Raw genomic sequence first — 14,987 nt, 5'->3', positions numbered from 1 at the left:
CCTTAGACCATCACCGCTACCGCAACAGCACTACTTAGACCTTAAATACACACAAAGCTCTTTACAAAGCTGGATATCTCTTTACAAAGCTGGATGTCACAAATTCCTCTTCACACATAGAAAACCAAGGAAGAGCGAGGTCTAGGAATAGGATCTAGCATGACACAGAAGGCTAGTAAGAGGCTGGGATAGAAATGGACTCCTAATCCCTTCCTGCCCACCTCTGAATGAAGAAGACTCCGAGGCCGCACTGAGTGAAAGGCTTGTTTCAGCTTCTTGCTTTAATTTGGAGTTGCCAGAGAATGGTCCTGGAGCTGAGGGCTAGGGGTAGCTCTGTTTCAAAACAGCAGGGAAAAATATTTTTGCAAGAAGCTGAACTGTAGTCCCAGAAGGGGCTGCCAGGAATAGTTAAGAATAAGCTCACAATTTTTAAAATTCAATGTATGCATGATTTTTGCTCAGGTGTGAGAAATCTGCTGCTGATTTAATGAAACAAGAAAAGTAAAAAAAAGGTGCAATTGCCTTGGTGAAATTATAGACTTAGTGCACTGTTTTTTTAATCTTTGAAAGAGGACATCAAGCTTTGAACCTCAGAAAAAACCCTTTTCTCTCTATGCCCTCAATGKTTTATGTACAGAGACATATACATTTGTGTATCTGTTTGTGTGCGTGTGTGTGTGTATACTTTCCAAGAGTGTGGGTCTTTCTGCTGCTAGCCATGGCATTATTTGTGATATGGTCAGCATGACTTCCTTTTCTCAAACTCTCTCTGTTTGGGGAAGAGCTGAGAAATGAGAGGAAAGATAGGTAATGCACACTGGGAGAATCAGGGAGCAGACTCAAGACGTGAACCAGTGAAGGGCTCTACGGGGGTGACAGCCAGTGACAGCATGAGGGCAAAATGTCGGTGCGGAGCTGAATCGAAGGAACGGGAGTGTGAAGAGAGACAGCAAAAGTTGGGAAAACAGGTCTGTAGCRGGAGAGGGTGACTATGGAAAACAACTCATGAGCACATGTAGACTGAGAAGGAAATTATGGGAAGCTGGCATGTGAGTCTGGAGAGGAGACTGGGGAAGAGATCAGACCCCTACGACAGATCTGAGCCTGTGGTCCACATGTCCACATTTGGACCTACAAGATTTACCTGGGGAGGAAGCTAGGGAAGTGAAGATGAGGAGCAGGGCTTGGATTCAAACCCAGCCAGCAAGAGCCCAGGCACAACACTTGGAAAGCAAACACATGGGCCAGGGCTGGAAAACTGAGCCTGGGGAGCAAGCAGCTTGCCCAGAACGAGGTCTCTTGCCTGGTAGCGCAGAGCAGGGTCACTGAGCCAGATTGCGGCTCAGCTATTTTTTTGAATTAGGAAGCTGCTGCCAGGAATCTTGTCCCTGGATCGGAGTAGGGGAGAAGACAGGGGAATGACACACCTATTGTGCAACTCCTTTTATGAATAAACTTGTAAAATCTAATTCTACCAGCACCTCTCTGGCCTTTTTCAATGAGCCGGTCAGTAACAAGTGATCATTTAACAGCACAAAGCAGCCGTTATATGAGAGAACAGATTGAGGCTAATACAGCACGCATTCCCCTCCAAACAAAAACCGAACATTCCTTCTTCATTTTTTTTCCCCATCTGCAAACACTGTCAGTAAAGCTGAGTAAATATATAAATAATTAAACAAACAAATACTTTCCCTGCTGCCCCCAGGCCTTTGAAACTGAGACTTAGTTGGATTTCAGGCAATCAAACAGCATCACGTTCACGCACTCACACTGCACACACGCTTCCTCTCCACCTTTGACAGGATATCATTGACTTGAGTGCACTGTGATGATTTTGGAGAGACTTGGGGTTAGATAATCGGCTATACACACACGAGTACACACATGCACGTTCTGGCTCCTCCATTTATGGTATAAAAATCATACGCACAGATCAGATGTAAACACAAAAAACGCATACATTGCTATTGATGGACCAACTAAAACTACAAATGAAATAAAACATGGGAGCTTGTTTCATTTGCTTGTCAGTGGCCAGTTCTCTAGTGTACAAGATAACCTGAAAATCCCCTTTTAAATGAAAAGATTTCTAAATGAATTTTGTTTTATACTTGAGGCCCCTGAAATCTTATTTATTCCCCCAAATAAGCAACTTCTTGGGCAGCAGCCTATCTTTCTCTGCCAAAGTCAGGGAYGTTCACATCTGTACTTAAGGATTCATACGATGTCTAGTGTCTGTGAGGCTGGCTCAGAGTCTGACTATTGACTCCGCAGAGTATTGGGTCAGTCCTCAGCAAATGGACAACAGCTGCTGGTTCCATCTACCCATACTAAGGGCAGAAATGCACTTGTCTAGAGAGAACTTGCTCTTTTTACTGACTCAGTGAGGGCAGATACCTTCATCTTGATCCAAATCGCATTGCAAACCAATTGGTTTGGATCATGCCCTAAGAGAAGAAATGTGGGATGCAGCCCTTCACCAAATCCTTGAGCCTTGCAGCTCCCTCAGTTGCCATAACAATGCAGAGTACGTATGTGAATCACTAAAAGAAAAAAAAAAAACAAGATTCTGAATCAGTGAATGATGATATTCCTGTAGACAGAGAAATTACAAAGGCTGAATCCTACTCACACAAAGAAAACTGGCAAAATTGCCATTGACCCTTTCATGGCAGAGCATGGCTAAATGTGTATTTAAAAATGAAACGAGCAAAGCTAGTTTTCAACCTCTCCACCACATGTTTTCCTGATCTGCACTGAAAAGYGCTCTGATGTAACTCACTCGTCACCACAGATGCACAAAATCCTTTCCTGAAAGAAAATWAATGTCAAATTTATGCCGTTAACTCCTCCCTCCTAAAAAAACCTGACCAGCCTAATATTGCAGATGAGGAAATGAAAGATCAATAGCTCACTGGAGCCAATGGGAATCTTTCCATTGATTCAACAGGTTTCGGATCAGGCCTGAAGGCACCGAGCTTAAGTGACTCCATCAGAGTGTGTTGGTGAGTAATTATCCAAGCTGTGATGAGGACCCAGGAGTCCTGGTTCCTTTGCTGTCCGTCCTCACCCACTAGATAATACCCTTCCTTTGAATGAAACTGCAGGCACAGAAAGCAACTTAAAGGGGGCAGCTCTGAGGTGTGTTAGCCACTAGCAAATAATCCAAAAGGAAAAGCAGTGCTGGCTTTTTTTTTTTTTTGGGGGTAATTTGGTATTAACATTTATTATCCCAATAGCAGGATGTAAAACCTAGCATCACTTTATCACTATTATCTCCTGCAAGATCTTTATGTGCAAATCAACTTCCAGTGTACCTATAGGTTGGCATGCTTTTTGTTTTTGTTTTTGTTCTCTGTCAATGACTGAACCTGGAGTTAAATAATTTGTAAGATACTTCTTTTTCTTTGGTATCAAAATCAGCTGGGTCTAGACTCTCGCAAATAAATATGCAGTAATGGTATGCTTTTAAAGACTTTGCCAAAAGATTTTTGTTGATTGTCTTGCCTGCTCCTCTCCTGTGCTCCCACTTTTCTCATTTATTGCCAGTATCTTGAATGAGATTTCTTTTTCTTAAAAGAAAAAAAAAATCCATCATCCAAAAGAGAGGGAAAAAAGAAAAGCAAAGCAAAAAAAATGACCAGTCTCCCTTCAAATACACAAAACAGAACAAAACCCGCAGAACAGCATAACTGAGTAACAATATATCTTTATAAAAGAGGGTGAAAAATTGCATCTCCATCCATGTATTATTGAAGGCGGAATACGATCAAATAAATCACTTTTAAAAGCAATTAAATGCTCACAAAAGAAAAACACTTGCCCTGTAAACTGAGAGAAGGAATAATGAAATGCAAACCATCTCGAAACTACCGTATGGCAACTGGAACGAGACACTTCAAGCTGAATGGTGTAACGGAAGGAGTGAACTAGCAAACCTAGATAAGGCAGCCTATTGCTGAAGAGGGAGTAGTTAGGAGAGTCTGAAGCGAGCAGGTCTGTGTGTCTAGATTTATATGGGTAACAACCTAAAGGCAGTCACATTGCATATTATCGGTAGTTCCTGTCTCAACGAGCGATATCTTGCAGGATTGTCCGTTACTTAGGGCCCAATCCAAACCTGCTGCAGGCAAGGCAGAGTTTTCCTAAAGACTTCAGCTGGCTTTGGAAAGGTCTCTAGCTGCTTCGCAAAGTCCTTTCCCATCAATTATAGACTATATGTATCATAGAATATACTTTACTTCTACCTTCTTTTCCCCCCATTTCTTAAATGCTGCTAAAAGTAGGAAAAATAAAATAAATAAAGCATTTTCATTTCATTTCTGTGTTGAAAAGGAGTCTTTTAGAAAGATGATCCCTGGGATCAATCCTGTCCTAACAGGGGCTGAACTGGTCGACCAAAATGACCATTCAGTTTCTCCAGGCCTCTTGCTTCTCTGCAGCTGCCAGGCAAAGACCTGATCCTAGAGAAAGAGGTATCCCATTTCTGTCTGGGTCAGGTGAAATAATGGGCAAGGAACAGAGCCCTGCCTGTAAGAGGCAATAGAACTGAGTTTTCTCTGGGTTATCTTTCAAAGAGTTGCAAGCCAGTTCAATCTACTCAGCTAAGGTATTTCTCTCTCTCTCTCTCTCTCTCTCTCTCTCTTTCATGCACCATTTCAAAGAAGTGCATCTTTACCTTATTATATTATTAGAATCAATCAATTTTATTAATATTACATGTGGACAATTCTGTAAATTCTTCATAGTTCTCCTCCCTGCCTGTTAACAGCAGGTGCATTATACAGTCTCTGGTTAGACTGGTCAGCCAGGCTATCGATAGTCTTAATAAGCAATATCTATATTGTGACCTTTGCTCACAGAACTGAATCTCTCCTATAGGGCTGTCAGATTCCTTAAAGAAGTATTGATAAGCTCATTACTGTATTGCTACATATAATTTTAGGTGTGATTTTCACTCACCCTCAAGCATCTAGTAACCTAATACTTTTTTTTCTTCCTAAAGCATTGGCCCTTTTACAATTGATCAAATAGTGAATTAGAGCATTATAGAGAGGAAACATAATCAGGGGATTTCTACAAGTACACTGTGATATATCTTTTGATCTTCTGACAACCTTCATCCCTCTGGATCCTAGGAAGGAAGCACTGTTTTATAGGGATATTATTAGGCTGATGCTGCTTTATACATCTACCTGCAAGAAGCTACCGAATCCGACAAAGATGTTTGTGTGCGTTTGCAGTGAGTGATGCATATTATGTGATGCGAATCTATCCTTAGGGATTGAAAAGGAGAGGAACTGTGTGCAAATGTAAGCCTGCCCTTTCTATACATGTGTGCATACACAGTCTCTGTGTATTAGATACATAGGAGTTTGAATTAGAAACAGGACAAATATGCAGTCAGATCTCATCAGACCAACTCTGTCTGCAAAGCTCCATTTTTATTCTGTTTGAAGAAGCTTCATGTCCAGAGTTGTCTACTCCAGCACACTAGGAAGTCAGCCGGGTTGTCTCTAAAATATTTTGGAGACTCAGACGCAATGTACAAATAAACCAGACATGGATTAATTAAGTGTGACGGTATCATTAAATTAGTATAATGAACAAACAGCTACGTATCATATTAAACTTTGCGTAAAATAATTCCAGGAATAGCCTGCAAGTCACCTGTCACTTTCATGCAAGAATACAATCTCTGTACTACCTTTTAGAAAGGAACTATTTAGGGACATATTTGAGCCTGTCTGTATCTATGTCTGTACTGAATGCATGTTTTCATTAATATGTGTGTATAGTAAATGAATGCATGTGCATGTGTGTGTGATAGAAAAACATTACAAACACACTTGTATTTCTCTCCATATGTACCTTTCAGATAAAAGTTCATTCTCGACTGCTCCTTTCATGCAAGCTATGTCTCATTATGTTTTTCAAATTTAAATAAGGAAATTACAGATCTCAGTAATGGAGCGGGGAAAGGATAGCCTGTAATACAAACACTGTCTGTACTGCACCTTGCTCTATCAAACTGTAAACAAGTTTCTGGTAGCAAAATGCTCTGACAGACTTAACAGTGAAGGCCCCTCTCGCTGGCAACTACCTGTCCCTGGAGGCGTTAACATTGCCAGCAAAGCCCTCTATGAAATAGTTAATGTTAAACAGCGATTGTCCATGTTCAACAAAGGAGGGAGAAATAAACAGATAAGGGTGAGGTAGATCGAAATCTGCATGCCTCATTGGCTGAGCTGTCGGATATTTCTAATGCTTCTGAAGGGTTTGTTACTAAGAACCTGTTAAGTATCTTTAAACCTTTGATCTGTAGCCAGTCTTAACAAAGGTGACAATTAATTAAAGGAGAGTGCATTGCAATAAAGTTACATCGTGGTCAGTTTATATATACTGTCCAAAGCTGGTTCACAGAAGTCACTGTCAATTAAAGTCTTGTTGGAGTCCAGTTCATTATCAATTTTTCCCCCTTGCCTTGATCAATATTTTTGGCTGCTTCTGCTTGACAAACTTAACACAATGTCTATATCTATATGTCTTGCCATTCATTTACATGGAATAGATGGCTGTATATGATTTATTTTTAGCTACTATGTATGGTCAGGCACTTTATTTGAGAGGTTTAGAGCTCTCATCCATCTTTATTTTAAGGCGCGACAATAATAAGCCTTCTCTTCCTTCGAGGGGATGTCAGCTGGATATAATGAATGCACATTAAAAGCTGCATTCACCTGTGTGTGCATTCAGGCTGTGGCTCACAGTGACAAAAGCAAACAAATGCAACATCTGTGGTGACATCCTGACTCCAGCCCACACCAAGCGATGCAGCACAGAGCGTGCAGAAAGTGATTCAATAGATCCTGCGATCCTCAGAATGCCATGATGCATCTCAAGGAGTTAGGCAGAGAGAGAGAGAGGTCCCTATAATATATACCCCAGCTCAGCCAGTGAAGCGAGGGGGGAAGAAAAGCTATAACTTTCACTCACCATGGTTATTATTTTTCCCCCTTTCCGCTGCAGATTTTAATACATAAGGGTCAGTCCGCCATGACAAGCCCCGGCAACAGTCATACAGGCATCGGTGAAGCAGTTAAGTGAGTGAGAAATGTGGCAGGGGCCTGACTTTTGTCAGTTCCTCCGCTTTAAGTTTTAGTTTCTCTTACTGAAGGAAGGCTAAGTTAAGGGACAAGCCAGCAAGCCTAGAAGCTGATAGCATCAAATGAAAGTGTTGTGCTTTGCTATGTTAAACTACAATCCAGAATTTTAAAGGAAATGTGAAACACCGAGTAAGCGCAGGCCTGCGTCAGGATTTCCAAATATGAACCCGCTGAAGTAATGGCAAAACTCTCACAGACTTCTGCCCAGAAAGCGCGCACCGGGCCTTCGTTTCCTAAGGAAGGAAGAGGCTGGGATTAATGAAACACTAGCCTATTTGTTAAGGCCGAGATTCARCTTAGCTCACTTAACACCTCACCTGTTAGTGCAAACTCTTACAGGGCRCAAACCTGACAGCGCTCGGTGGACGGGTCATATTGAGCTCTACAGCCTCCTGCTGTTATGGAATATTATTGTAAGGCTATCGCCAACACCTACATGAATCTTTGGATGTCTGATGTTTTTCTGCTCTATTTTAAATGCAGGTAACTGGCCCAACAGCCTAGATCATCTCCCCCACTTTTGCTCCTTTGGAACCATTACCGCCTGTCGCATAAACCCGCCTCGGTTCACACTTGATTGATGGGAGGGATGGCAACAGCTCCTTTAGTGTCGTTATGGTCTGTCGGGTCAGTGCGGCTGGCATGCATGCGCATAGGGTATGCATGATAAAAACCACCCTGACGTCTTGCTGAAAAATGTGGCTGCATATTTCCAGTTCTTAAGGCTAGGGGAGGCCTTCCTTGGTCCTCTAGCCCCCTCTGCTCATTGCTTTTTACACCATGAACAGAAAGTCCTATGTCCTCTCTCCTTGATGGGTGCAGTCCACTCTTCTGTTGAACACAAGACACTTTCCACAATCTCACTCACTCTCTACCCAGGCAAAATTTCCAGTTACTCTCTGACAACTTCAAAAAACTATTCCATCAACTGCCTGGCTTTTATTATACTATGCAGTTTGAATCCTCTACTAAAGAACGTCCTGTCTGTGGTACTGGCCACTGGCAGATGCCGGATACAGAACCAGGTGAACCGTGCTTTTCATCCAAGTTGTAAAGGATCCTTGATTTTTTTTCCCCTTAWTTTAGTGCCAACATTTGTGTTCTCTTCTGGCTGAATATAGAAAAATAAAAATAAAAGAAACAAAAAAAATCCACACTCTCCTGTGTTTTAGTTGTTATTCTTCAGAAATTAGTAAATTCCTGCTCCACCCTCTAATTAAAACCCTGTTTTGACCAGTAAATTCCATGAAACTTGGTTGTTGTCACTATTTTTTTTTCTGAAGAAAAGAGTCCTTTAAAAAAAGCATCTTTTTCTCCTCCCATAAAATGGCCAGAGGCACCAGTATTTGTAGGTATCGATGGGCAGGAACAACCTTAATCTATAAATGTATAGGAAATACAAATTTAAGCTAGAGAAGGGTAAAAGAGGAAACAAAAGATCTAGTAACATAAACTTTATTTTTTTTCTTTCCTCCGCATTATGCAACTTTAAAACAAACACAGTCTTGTAGGGATGAGTAGTTGATATGGTAGTGGGGTTAGTTGGAGAACAGCTTTCAGCTGAGCGCAAAACTTAACAGCCAGACAAGAGATCCCTGAAAATTGGAGTTTGTCTTGGAAATGCTGACACAACCGTAAGAACAGCATCATAACTGGCTGCAGCTGCCTTTAGATACCAAAATCCATGTCCAGACCCCCGAAAAAAGAGTTAACATATAGCCTCCTAATTTATGAAGCGATCTGGGCTATCTGTTTGACATTATCAAATATACATAGATGCTCATCTGTACGGGAGATTATAAATGTACAGGGGGTTGTTTTTTCTCTCTCTCTCTCTCCCATCAAGATATCCAATTGCATTTTGATTGTTTTAAGGGGTTGTTCTTCAGACCTAAGGCATAAAGCCTTCTCTGTTTTATTCTAGTTTATTTGTGCATTTACCTCCCTAAAACTTGTTTGGTTTACTACCATACTAAATGCTGTATGTGTTGCTTTCAGCCAGGCAAGCCTTATGTTTCAATTATGGAGGAGTTTATTCAGCACCTGTATTGCGTTGTGCTTCTTTTCAACTAAATTTCCATTTCCCAAAGGCTATATGCATGAATATGTATACATCCCTCTTTTTCTGTATGTATACACACACACAAATCTATACATTTATACATATATACAAATATATCTTCTTAATTGAATGTCCATTGTCATTGCACCTTTGAATTTCTGAGATATTTAAAATCTTCATAATCATGCTTAGACTTAACAAGGATTTAAAATATCTATCATCTATCTTTGTAATCAAACATAACAGAATATAATGAATGGAAGCTTTGCTTACCTACCCCCCAGGTGTCTTAAATTCCAGAATTATTTATACTTTTGAGAAGGTAAAGCAATAGAAGAACTAAACTATTCTTTTTGTACTGCATTTTTCTAACTGCATTGACTGCTCGTCGAGTGAGGCTCGGGTCAGATAGGTACACCGTCCTAACCACAGGACTGCTGTGGTGAATTTTGCAGAGGTTTTATGGGTTTTGTACTTTTTCCCCCCTAAATGAGGGTTGAAAGAATGTTGTCGCTTTCAGGTCTATGAAAAACTCTTGTTTTCCCACTGCACACTATCTCCACTCTTTAAGTGTACTCACCCGTGTGTGTTTCAGTAAATCTCAGTTAAGTGTGGAATGCTGATTTCTTCTGACTTCTTAAATAGAATATTATGGAGACCTGTGTGTTTTAAATTAAAACACATTCCAAGGCTTGGGTACAAGTATGCTTCGATAGAAAAGGCTGTTTAAACCTTTGGGGACAGTCCTATATTTAGATTACATTAATTCATAAATATTATACTAAATACCACTTAAATTGGCCTTAAATGACTTCAAAGATAATGCATTATAATATGGCTGTCCTGAGAGCACTAACCTTTATGTCTCCCAGTAACTCAGCCTTTAAGCATACTCCACTGCTAGATAGAAGGGGGGAAGTTATGAATGAATGGCTTGCTAAATTGTTCAAGTGTGATTAGTTAACTCCGCGCGCGTGTGTGTGTATGTGGAAGCGCGTGGGTGGGTCAGCTCAGCCCCGGTAGATTCCTACCCGCGGATCTCAGCACAGAGCCTCTTCCCAACACTAAAACAAAGTACCACAGCGGGAGTGCGTTCCTGCCCCGTGTGGAGAGAAGCGAGGGCTGGGGAAATATGTAACAGCTAAGCTCGTGCCATGAAAGCTTCTTTTCTCAGGGATCTGGCAATCCTTTCCCGCCTTCCCTCGCAGGCTGCTTCCCCCGCACCCCTTTCTCTCTTCGTGTGTCTGCAGAAGGATCGAGCTCCCCTGCCTCTTCCCTGGTATCTGGCCTGGTATCAGACAGGGCTGCTGGTGGCAGAACCTGGGACTTCACTCCCCCTTTTCGGTAGTTTCTTGGGAGGGGGGAATAATCATTTACTTTATCTTCAGGTTCTTAATTTTAAATTTCCTCCTGCTATACACAAGCATTACCATAGGATCTCTTCATAATATTTTGAAGCATACACATCCTGCACTCTCATTTCAATGGATTTACACCTGAAATTACTCTGATTGCTACATTTTTACTCTGAGCTAATTCTTCGTCTTTCCCTACCCCCAACAGAAGCACACCTTCTTCCCCCCCCCACACCAACCAGTTCTCCATACACTTAAATAAACTATTAACCAGTATTAACCCTTCAAGGTACACCACTGCCACAGCCTCATTCCCTGGATTAGGAATGAAATTAACTGAGAGTGATGGATCAATTAATGTATAAACATTATGCATCAGTTATGGAAAGCATCTTGGGGTTTCACATTGCCATCCTAACCCCTTTGAGCCAAGTTGGACTATATTTATGCAATTCTTCAGCTATGCCTCCAAAGAAAAGCAAAAATAAGGAGATCTGAGAGAATAGTATGTTTCATATGACTGAATTTAGAGAAGAGAAAGGGAAAAAAATGTGTTAWAAATGAAAAGAAATGAAATAAAATAAAGCCAAACACAAACCTCATCCTTCAAAGCCCCATCATGCTTTTTGACTTAATAGTAATTAATCACTACTGGCAAGAAAGTAATTTTTTTCCAGGTAGCCAGAGGCACATTTTTATCAGGATTAGCTAATAAATCAGCGGCATCGCTAGAAAGGAGTTCAAACTCTTCTCGGATGTACTAAATAAAACCGATCTCCGAAACGCTGGCAACTCGGTGTCTGTTGAAGCTTCACTCAAACCCTCGCCTGCATTATAGCAATCGTCATCATCATTTTTCCCTCCAAAGTCCAGAACTTCTAGGAGGTTAAAAATGACTATGTTTCTTTCAAGATGAACTCATGCAATTTGGTTTGATGAGGTGACAAGATTTCCCACCTGGCTTTTTTCCTAGGCTGCAGCTTTGAAACAGAGTGAAATGAAGGGAAATGAAGTTAGGATCTTGCTTAATTCAGGAATATGTGTTAAACACATCCAAGCAAGATAAATGATCCCCCTCTTTCTCTCTATCTGTCCCTCCCCCCATTCCTGAGTTTGTGTCTATGAATTCAGACATACAGTACAAGAAAAACTGAACTGCAAGAGGCAGAATCACGTCTATGAAATAGAAATTAAAGTTAGCGCATAGCTTGATTAATTGCAGGTTTAAAACAGAACAAAACAAAAGAATAAAATCTCATCAGCAAAGCAAAATAAGTCCCCCACCAAGAAATCTCTTATCTAGATGTTAGCTCAGAGGTTTCCGCTACATCGTATTGAGGTGATTCTCTTCGGTGTAGCTTTTACTGTTGTTATTTTTATTTTAAGGAGACCTGAGATAATTTTTACAAACACATGCGCACACACAGAGGCTCAGTGGCTACTCTCACTATGCTTCATGTATTAGGCAGAACCTCCCAGGACCTCTCCTTTCTTGTGCTTTTTACTATTATTCTTATTGTTATTATTAATAATTATTATAGTATGGATGTCTTGTTTAAATGATACCCATCCGACCTTGATGTTGTTTCTAGGAAGCTAGTCTGAAAGAAAAGCGAGGTTCTGAAGGGTTACACTGATCATTACAAATACGAGATGGGTGTTTGGAGGGACCGGCAAAGAAGGAAGGAAGAAATACCCTATAACTTGGGCTGAATCCCCAATCTCCGATCCCTAGATATTTTCTCTAGCCTGTGAGATACTGGTAGTTTGCACAGTCTGGTATTTTCATTCGCATTTCCTGAGGGTGGAARAAAGGAGGGGAGTGAGTGGGAAAGGGGAAAAGATGCCTCCTAAACATGCCATTAAGTTTAAGATTTACAACTCGCCAAGGCAGCTGGAAAGCTGGAAAGCCAATAATGCCGTTCCCAGCAACTATCCCTGCCAGGAGTCCACCAGGCTGGAGTAGAGGCTGGTACTGAACCTCTCCGTTAACAGAGCAACTTCCACTTCCCCGTAGCCCCCTGAAAAACAGTATCTCCTCCTGAACTAGATCTGCAGTCACACCCCACTCACTTCAGGGTCTAATATTTCTTTTTATTATTATTTTTTAAATACTACGTTTTTAATGAAATAGATACACAAACACACACACACACATTTACAGAACCTGAATTAATAACGTGTCTTGCTTCACTCCCAGGTCTCTCCTGCTCCTAAGTGGGGCTACCATGCAAATTACCTTCAACTTCCTCCCTGTGAGTCCTACTTTCCTACCCGGGGATCTAAGCATCTCCCCCAACTACATGCACCCTCCCCCACCCCCTAAAACGTAGCATCCTCTGTCTGAAATGCACCTCCGGAGAGTCTAACCAGAGAGAGGAGCGGGCAGAACTAGAATGAGCGAAGCATCGCACGGGGAGCACGTCTCCACTTCCTTGAAAGAAAACCCAAGAAGTTCCCGGGATGGACTTTGGGCACATTAAAGTAGCACTTTGAATATGTCTGCTTGGAGACTTCTCTCCCTCTGGAATTCAACTGCAACCCATGCCTCCCGGCTCGCCCCCTCCAACACACACACACTTCGTGATTTCATTCCCCCCCCACCCCTTGAGATGGGCTTTTTTATTGTTGTTTATATCCCTGTTCCCACGCTGAACAAAAATAAAATTAAATAACCCCCCTGAGCAACTCACTCTTCCTCCACCCCGGCTTCAAAGCGGACTAAAAATAAGAACCCTACTAACAACAGTAAAAATAAAAATTAAAAATAAGAAGAAGAAGAAGAAGAAGAAGAAAGAAAAAAAAAAAGCATCGGTGCCTAACACACAACAGTTGTAAAATAGGGGCTTCCCAGCTCCGCGCACATACGCGCACACACGCACACACACCCCTCGGTGGAAAATGTGCGGCTCCCAAAGATAAATAAAGAAATCCTCTTAATCTTTTTCAGCACCACAGTCTGTGGACAGCTGCCTGCCAGCCGAGCCTCCCTCTCTTTCTCTTTCGCCTGGACTCTCCGGCTTTCTCAAGTGGCTGCATCTCAGCAAAATAATAATAATAATAATAATAATACAGGGGGAGGGAAAGAAATAAAAATACTAATAAAGAAATAAAACAGAGCTGACCCCCTTCTTTGCCTCTCTCTCTCTTTTCTTTCCAGGAGGGTCTATTATTTCTTTCCCTCCGCCCCAGCCAGCCGCCTCCGCCCCCGGCCAGCCGAAAATGAAATAAAATGAAATGAAATCGAAAGAAAAGAGAGAAAGAGAGACCCAGAGAGGGAGCGAGAGCCTGCCTTCCTCTCCCGATCTCTCCCGGGAAAGTTCAGGAGGTAACTCACCTTTGTGCATGCCAGTGAACCTGTCCTTCAGCACCGTCAGTTCATAGATCTTCCCGAACTCCTCGAAGAGCGGTTTGAGGTCTTTCTCGTCCAGGTTACGGGGGATCTGCCCAATAAAGAGCTTAATGGCATCGTGGTCCTTCATTGGGATGGTGGATGGGTTTCCGGGACTATGGTTTAATCCGTTCATATGCCCGTTGGTGCTGGGGTTGCTGTGATTGCTACTCAGGCTGGTATTGTCTGGTTGTCCGTTTGCTAACGTGGCCATCTTTATATACATAGAGAAAATCTTCTTTCCTTTTTTTCCCCCTCTTCTTTTCTCTCTCCCTCCCTCTCTCTCTCTCTCTCTCTCCCTCTTTCACACACACACACACACACTCACACACACACACACTCCTCCCTCTCCGTCTCTCTCTCTCTCTGGGTCTGATCTGATTTTTTTTTTACATTGAAGATCTGTGTCCTTTCCGTTTAAACAGGCTGGATCGGTTCAAATTCCCAGCCAGACTAGGGGGTGGGGTGTGAGTGTGTGGATGTGTGTGTGTGCGGGGAAGGGAGGCTGGGGGTGGGGGATTGCTTTTGCCTCTACTCTGGCTAAACCCCCTCCTCCCAACCAACCACCCCCCTGTCTGTCTGCCTGGGAGAAGCTTAATGGTATCTTCCAACACAGCCCCTGGCTATAAATAGCACTAGGCGCATGGCTCTTTGAGAGACAGTCAATTTCTATTGTGCCAAGTGAGCAAAGGGGAACGGTTGCGTTTTTAGGACCAATGATGATGATTTTTTTTTTCCTTTTCCTTTGCAAGCCCTCCGATCAATCGCTGTCGTTATAATTTCAGTGATCATCGGGAAAACTGCCTTTTATTTGAGAGGGGGAAAAAAAAACCCAAGGTGTTCTGACTTTTTCCTATTATGATGATGCCTCTTATTTATTATTTACTCTTATTATGATTTCGCAATTGATAATAAAAGCAGTTCAGATACGGACGAATCCTCGGGCTCAGAGGTTGCTTTTGCTGTTGTTGTTGTGGTTGTGATGTTACAAGCTCTCTTTACTATATCTG

At 41.9% G+C, this 14,987-nt stretch overlaps 1 protein-coding gene across 47 annotated transcripts in view; it reads right to left on the bottom strand.

Annotated features, from left to right (window-relative positions):
* Positions 1-14,325, bottom strand: part of LOC112965689 (CUGBP Elav-like family member 4) — a 694,998-nt gene extending 680,673 nt beyond the window's left edge. For all 47 annotated transcript variants that reach the window (XM_026064898.1, XM_026064921.1, XM_026064900.1 and 44 more), the window contains exon 1: positions 13,924-14,325. In XM_026064898.1, coding sequence (XP_025920683.1) covers positions 13,924-14,203 — 280 coding nt within the window. In that variant the 5' untranslated portion in view covers positions 14,204-14,325. The remainder of the gene's footprint in view (positions 1-13,923) is intronic.
* Positions 14,326-14,987: the final 662 nt, after the last annotated feature.

Source organism: Apteryx rowi, unplaced genomic scaffold (genome assembly GCF_003343035.1).
Source record: "Apteryx rowi isolate R43461 unplaced genomic scaffold, aptRow1 scaffold_221, whole genome shotgun sequence".
NCBI lineage: Eukaryota > Metazoa > Chordata > Aves > Apterygiformes > Apterygidae > Apteryx > Apteryx rowi.
This window is presented reverse-complemented; position numbering and strand designations above follow the sequence as displayed.